Source organism: Apium graveolens, chromosome 3 (assembly GCF_009905375.1).
Source record: "Apium graveolens cultivar Ventura chromosome 3, ASM990537v1, whole genome shotgun sequence".
In the NCBI taxonomy this organism is placed as follows: domain Eukaryota; kingdom Viridiplantae; phylum Streptophyta; class Magnoliopsida; order Apiales; family Apiaceae; genus Apium; species Apium graveolens.
Genome location: NC_133649.1, coordinates 5500859 through 5509002, shown reverse-complemented (window position 1 = coordinate 5509002; position 8144 = coordinate 5500859). Strand labels below are relative to the sequence as shown.

The following is an 8144-nucleotide window of genomic DNA, read 5'->3' as shown; positions in this document are numbered from 1 at the left end:
TTTTAGAAAGTAATAAGATTAGAGAATTTTCCATATCAGTAATCTATACAATTCGGTATCTACTTTTAGTTTTATATCCATCAGCCATACAGTCCATGGATAAACATAATATGGATCAAAAGTATGTAAAATATCATCATAATATAAACTAATTGGTCAAAAACTGAACATTAATATATGGTCTCTGGAACTAGAGCTTGAGATCTAAATCAAGATCCATCTCTCCTCCTTCTTCCTCCTCTTCCTCTTCATCTATGGCGTCTCTAGCGCTGGATGCTCCATCACCTGAAGGATCTATGGTTGCAGCAGAAGGCGGGAAAATGTCTCACACTCCAATGGTAGTTCTAGGTTGTTCTTGAGGAGCTAAGGGGGCTAGTGGAGGAGAGGGAGCAAAACGCTGGAAAAAGACTAGAACTCCAAACAATATAGTTCTTCTAGGTTCTTCAGGAGGAACCAAGGGAGCTAGTGCAGGAGAGGGAGCCATGGGGACCGGTACTAGATTGGGGGCCAAAGGGGCTGACAGAGAAGCCTCTCTCCGGGTCCCAGCAAAATAGTCTAGGAGGTGAGGAAGATCCCTGGAGAATGAGGACGAAGGAGATTCCCTTACTGGACCCACAAAAGATGGCCGGGTGCCAATGGACTCCATCCTCAATGCCGGTGAATAAGATGTAGAATATAAGAACGGATTTAATGTATATATATTTATAAGCACGTGCAATAAACACTTATTTTGAAAGAAATAGGAAGACATTTTGTTATTAAGTCTCAGAGAAATAAAAAACAACATACAGGTCTAATATATAGACTAATAAAGATAATGGCTACAAATAAGCAACCTTCTCCTGGAAAAACTCAAACACTCCCATCACCCCAAGACTCTCCTAAAATAGCTTAACTAAAACAAATGACCAAGTCTAAACTACATGACTAACTACGTGACTAACTAGGTGACTAAATATTAGCCTAAATAATTAAAACATGGATTAAACATATAATTTAGACTAAAATCCCAACAATCTCTCCCTTAATTTAAATTTTCCTCAATATATACTAGCAGCCCGTATGGCTTTTAACCTAGCCCGTGTGGCTTTCAACTTTTCTGCCCGTTTGGAACTTCAACATAGCCCGTCTGGCCTTTTCTTTGCCCGTCTGGCATGTCTTGTTACCCGTCTAGCATTTCTTATTTGCCCGTCTGGCATTTCTTATTTGCCCGTCTGGCATGCTACTTCTATCTATAACAAAGCTGGTTCATCATCATCCACATGTTTGAGGTTCACTTCTTGTATCCGTTCCTTGTCTTGTCTTTGTTTATAATATTCTGCAGCGTAGTGGCCCAAGATGTTACAGTTATAGCATTTTATTTTGCTCTTGTCACGTTCACTATTTCTATTATATGATCCTCCACGGGATCTTGCCTTCCATTCTTCTCAAGTTAACAACAGCTGATTTCCATTGTCTTTAACATGTCCACGAATCCTCTCTTCATGAACTCTTAGCCTCCCGATTAACTCCGTAACAGACATGTTGTCCAAGTCACCAAATTGTTCAACAGTTGAAGCAATCTGCAGAAATTTTGTTGAGACTGCTCGTAGTAATTTTTTCACAACACAGGACTGTTCCACTTTATCTCCCAGAGCTCGAATATTACTCACAATATTAGTCAATTTCATGGAGAAATCATCGATATTTTCCATCACTTTCATGTTGAGAGCTTCAAACTCGGACCTAAAAGTCTGCACTTTTGCTTTCTGAACATGATCAGCTACGATACACATTATTTTGATAGAATCCCAAGCCTCTTTGGTTGTCTCTTTCTCCGCCACGGACAACAATATGTCTTCTGAAATTCCCTGATAAATGGATGTCAATGCCACATTAACCTGCCTTGGATAAATTACATCCTTTGGGTCACTATTCTCAATAGCTTCCCAGACGCCTCGTGCCCGCATGAATACCTTCATTTTTAACGACCATGTCGTGTAATTGTTTTTGGCCAACATAGGATAACTGAGTCTGACAACACCTTCCTTCATCTTTGGCACGTCCAAGCTTATTTTTCTCGCCATGTACTTGGGCATACACAACCTTGCTCGGATACCAAGTGTAGAATATAAGAACCGATTTAATGTATATATATATATAAGCATGTCCAATAAACACTTATTTTGGAAGAACTAGGAAGACATTTTGTTATTAAGTCTCAGAGAAACAAAAAACAACTTAGAGGTCTAATATATAGACTAATAAAGATAATGGCTACAAATAAGCAACCTTCTCCTGGAAAAACTCAAACACTCCCATCACCCCATAACTCTCCTAAAATAGCTCAACTAAAACAAATGACCGAGTCTAAACTACATGACTAACTACGTGACTAACTAGGTGACTAAATATTAGCATAAATAATTAAAACATGGAGTAAACATATAATTTACATTAAAATCCCAACATAAGACGGGCCAACACTCCTTGGTTTTTCACTTCTTTTTCTGTGAGCATTCTGGTGCCCACCCATTGCCATTGAAGTGGAGAAAGTTTTGGGGATGTTTTCTTTGTTATTAGCATCAGAGTGGGGATAAGACATGATTTAGAAGAGAGTGGGGGATAGGGTGAGTTCTTTGCTCTCAAGTATAAATGGGAAAGGAAGACATGGTTTAGCTCTGATGAAGGGCAACCATTATATTGATATTTTACGGATTACCAGATACGACATTTAGTGCATTTAGTGATAAATTTTATTCTTTTCAAATTTTAACAACATAGTTCAAAGCATTACGATAAAGTCAAATTATTTCTTATTTTTTTGAATATTTTTAGTAACTCCAAATTATTTTAAATGGTCAAGTGACAAAAGTAGATGAAAAGAATTGAATTAATAAATAAAACATATGAATCATTATAAAAAAAATTAAATTAAATTGCTTTCACATTACAACCAAACACAACTATTATCATATATACAAATAAATTTGTAATCATATATGCAATTGAACTTGTAATTATATAAGCATTAAGAAATCATTCAATTACATGATAAATCTTCATATAACAAATTACAAACTTGTAATTAAATAAACATTAAGCAATTATTCAATTACATGATAAATCTCTCTATAATAAATTACAAACTTGTAATTATATAAAAATTAAGCAATTATTCAATTACATGATAAGTTTCCTATAACAAATTACAAGGGTCTCTGTAGTCATGGGCTTAACTTATTACTAGTCTATTACCGGTGCGATGCACGGATTGTTTTTAACATTCGATAGTTTTTAATAATATATTTTATAATATAATTTTCAATAGTTGAAAAATAAATCGAAGAATATAATCAATTATAACAATATATGTTTTATAATAATTTGAGATTTGACTGAAAATAAATAATATAATATAATATATTGTTTAAATAAAGAATATAAAAGTTTAAATATAATAACTGTTGACGGGGTTCGAACCCTGAATCCATGAGAGGAGTTTAAATATTAATATAATAATATTTTATTATTGTATCCAATGGTTCTCATTTTTCTGACTTTAGATCTAACGGTTGTTATTTGTCATACCAAACAATTGTACCGAGCAACTCTCAAACAACTGTACCGAGCAACTACCAAATAGAGGGTGTTCTGTTTATAATAGTATAGTATAGATAGATTGATAATATTTTGTGTTTAATAAGGCAAAATTTCACAACTCTTCTTTCATTTTGTACCTTAGACACAGTAGAAAATGAGAAATTACAATATTAAAAAGGTATCGTATAACAGTTGTACACCCTTGTCTTTTTAAATAATATTAGTTAATAACCTTAACAAGCACCTAACTGTAAGATTAAAAATATTAAATTAGTATTTACAAATATTTGAACCTTATGATCAAGGCGAAACACAGATCGAAATTATAATATCACTATCAAATAATAAATTGGTATTAAGTAGTTTAAAGAAATCGAATCAAATATAGTTATATAATTTTACCGTAGAATTTTAATTATGCACCTAGTTGTTTACTTCTTATATAAATATAAGCTTTGTTACTAACCACATATTTTTTGAAACGGATTGTATATGTAATTATCTTATGACCAAACATCTTTTTGATTTTAGATAATTTAAAAATATTTGATAATTTTCTTTTTCAATATAATTTATTTAAATATTACTTCTTTAATTAAAAAATCAAATTAATAGTAAAGAGATATTTTTACTTAATTTAATATTACTTAATAAAATCTAAATACAACTCATTAATTTTTTAAAGTTTAAAAATGTTTATTAACTTAATATAAATATACGTTGGGACGGACACTAACAAATACAATCGTTGAACCAATGATTTTCAGTTTAAAAATAAATGAAAATCAAAAAAGTTATTTACTACTACTTAACTATTATTAAAAAAAAAGTTTTCCAATTTAAAAAGTAACTCATTTTGATACACACTAACTAATTGAAAATAATGTTTACAAATAATAGAAGTCAATTAGTTAAATTTAAAAATATCAAATATTAAAATATTTATATAACTATCCTATAAGTACCAAAATTTGCACTACAAAAAAGCGGGCATTTTCGATCAACCGAAGACGATAACAGCTAGAATCGACCATATTCAGTCGAATTAGGGGTAACATGTAAATTCTACCATTTATGGTCGAATTAAGGAGTGGTCGGTTTTAATAGGTCAAATTTAGTGGATAAATTTGACTGGTTTTTTATTTGGTCGAATTGAGTTCTCGTCAAAAAACGGGAAAAACTTCTCATTAAAAACTTAAATTTGGGAAAATAAATTAGACCGAATACGGTCGAATTTAGCCAAATTTTTTGTAGTCTTGATATTTTGTATTTTTGATACTTTTGTACTTGTAATAGTAATAAAGAGTATCGATAAAGTTTGATAATATAATAAAAACATTCCTCTATAAATATAAATGAATAAATATTTATTTAAGTAAGAAAATACTATAAGAAATTAAATTTAGTTTTAATCTTTTTGCAAATTTTGAAAGGATAATTTCATTGTGATATTTATTAACCCTAAACCTTTTCATATTAATATGAATATTTAAACATCCAAAGTGCAGTAAACAAAATATGTCCAATTTTAGATTTGATAAATGAATATAAGAAATTACTTGCAACAAAACCTCATATAATCAAATCTAATTTAAAAATCAAACGTTTCTTAAATATTATTCATTATAACATATAATTTATATTGGTCCTTTTGGCTAGAAAACTCACTTATTTAACGTTGTAAATGTGTGGTAACATATATAAGATGTGTTTGTTGAATAATATTTGTTTGACATAGATTATTATATTTTGGGTGTGTTTGAGTCTATGCACAGTAAGTTTATTTGGAAAATAAAAACTTTTGGGTCTGCTACCACTACAAGAAATTTGCAATCAAACAACACTTGATAGACAATGGTTAAAAAAAACCGTCGTCCTAAAAAATCATACAACGGTGAATTGATTTTGCAGAAAAAACAGTTGTGTGAGCTCCTGAACAAACAACGGATATCCATCTTTTTTAAACTATTGTACAGGTTGTATCCTCTCATCGAGTCAGACAATGGTTTTTTAAATATAGTGTTGTTGTAGATCTTTAACACAATGATTACAAACCGTTGTAACTATGTTAACATATTGGGATAGAAGACAACGGTTTTGACATTATATTGGGTAATTCAGATAATGATTTTTCAGAAAGGTTATCCTCTAAACCATCAAACAACGGAATGAAAACAGTTTTCTGAGGAATTTCAATCGGTACCACGTATTGAGGTGGCAACACGTGATAGGTGGTAAATCATTTACAAGGATTGCTGAGGTGGCGAAATGAGAGCCCTTCATTGAAATGAGATTTGATATCGGCCGTTAGATCGAAAAATAGTTGATATTCTTATTCAACGGTTTTAAGTTAAAACAAAAGTGTTGTCTTAGTTGGTCTCATACAAGCTTTTAGATATTACGTTGTGTAATTCATACAACAGTTTTTAGAATAGTTGTCTTAAAAACCTTCATACAACGGAATAAAACAGTTGTCTAAAATAATTATTTTATAATTAAAATGGGCACCACCTGATGAGGTGGCAGCGCATGATAGGTTGTAAACATTTTACTCGAATTGCTGAAGTGCCGGAATGACAGCCCTTGATTGAAATGAGATTAGATATTAGCCGTTAGATTGAAAAAAGCTGATATACTTACACAACGGTTTTATAATAAAAAAGCGTTGTCTAAGTTTATCTTTACACAATGGTGTTTCAAGGAAACCATTGTAAAAGTATAACTGTATAAAATAAGATTCCAAGTTAACAAGTTAAATTTTTAAATGATTTTTCGATGATCCAACCGTACGGATGTTAAGACATATCAATTTTAACCATATGAAAAAATTATTAAAAAATATAAAATTCATATTACTTGTCAGAATTAGAAAAATCTAGTAAAAGTACCACTCACGACAACGAGACTCATTCCCGATTTACAACATTAATTTTTAAAATTCATGTTTCGACGATCCAACCGTACGGATGTTAAGATATATCGATTTTAGTCATACGAAAAAACTATTAACAAATTTAAAATTCATCTTGCATGTCAGGATAAGAAAAATCCAGTAAAAGTATAACTCCAGACAACGAGACTCGTTCCCGATTTACAAGATTAATTTTTAAAATGATTTTTTCAATGATCCAACCGTACGGATGTTAAGATATATCGATTTTAGTCATTTGAAAAAATTATTAACAAATTTGAAATTCATCTTGCATGTCAGGATTAGAAAAATCCAGTAAAAGTACCACTCCTGACAACAAGACTCGTTCCTCATTTACAAGATTATTTTTAAAATTATTTTTTCGACAATCCAACCGTAAGGATGTTAAGATATATCGATTTTAGTCATCTGAAAAAATTATTAACAAATTTGAAATTCATTTTGCATGTCAAGATTAGAAAAATCTAGTAAAAGTACCCCTCCCGACAATGAGACTCGTTCCCGATTTACAAGATTAATTTTTAAAAATTATTTTTTCGATAATCCAACCGTACGGATATTAAGATATATCGATTTTAGTCATGTGAAAAAATTATTAACAAATTTGAAATTCATCTTGCATGTCAGGATTAGAAAAATCAAGTAAAAGTACCACTCCTAACAACGAGACTCGTTCCCGAATTAAAAGATTAATTTTAAAATGATTTTTTTGATGATCCAACCGTATGGATGTTAAGATATATCGATTTTAGTCATATGAAAAAATTATTAACAAATTTGAAATTCATCTTTCAGGTTAGTATTAGAAAAATCCAGTAAAAGTACCACTCCCGAAAACGAGACTCGTTCCTGATTTACAAGATTAATTTTCAGAATGATTTTTTCGACAATCCAACCGTACGGATGTTATGATATATCTATTTTAGTCATGTGAAAAAATTATTAACAAATTTGCAATTCATCTTGCATGTTAGGATTAGAAAAATCCAATAAAAGTACCACTTCCGACAACGAGACTCGTTCCCGATTTACAAGATTAATTTTTAAAATGATTTTTTCGACAATCCAACCGTACGGATGTTAAGATATATCGATTTTAGTCATATGAAAAAATTATTAACAAATTTGAAATTCATCTGGCATGTCAGAATTAGAAAAATCTAGTAAAAGTACCACTCCCGACAACGAGACTTGTCCCGATTTACAAGATTAATTTTTAAAATGTTTTTTTCAATGATCTAACCGTACAGATGTTAAGATATATCAATTTTAGTCATATGAAAAAATTATTAACAAATTTAAAATACATCTTGTATGTCAGGATTAGAAAAATCTAGGAAAAGTAATACTCCCGACAACGTGACTCGTTCCCGATTTACTAGATTAATGTTTAAAATGATTTTTTCGACGATCCAACCGTACGGATGTTAAAATATATCAATTTTAGTCATATGAAAAAAAAATTAACAAAATTAAAATTCTTCTTCCATGTTAGGATTAGAAGAATCTAGTAAAAGTACCCCTCCCTACAACGAGACTCGTTCCCGATTTACAAGATTAATTTTTAAAATGTTTTTTCAACAATCCAACCATACGAATGTTAAGATATATCAATTTTAGTCATATGAAA

The 8144-nt window shown here is 30.6% G+C and overlaps 1 protein-coding gene across 1 annotated transcript; it reads right to left on the bottom strand.

Moving 5' to 3' along the window:
* Positions 1-1427: 1427 nt before the first annotated feature.
* On the bottom strand, positions 1428-2066 carry LOC141713770 (uncharacterized). The gene has a single exon (XM_074517344.1). The coding sequence runs from the start codon at positions 2064-2066 to the stop codon at positions 1428-1430; it is 639 nt and encodes a 212-aa protein (XP_074373445.1).
* Positions 2067-8144: the final 6078 nt, after the last annotated feature.

Coding starts and splice junctions, on each gene's coding strand:
- LOC141713770 (XM_074517344.1), bottom strand. CDS start 2,066: ATGGCGAGAAAAATAAGCTTGGACGTGCCAAAGATGAAGGAAGGTGTT.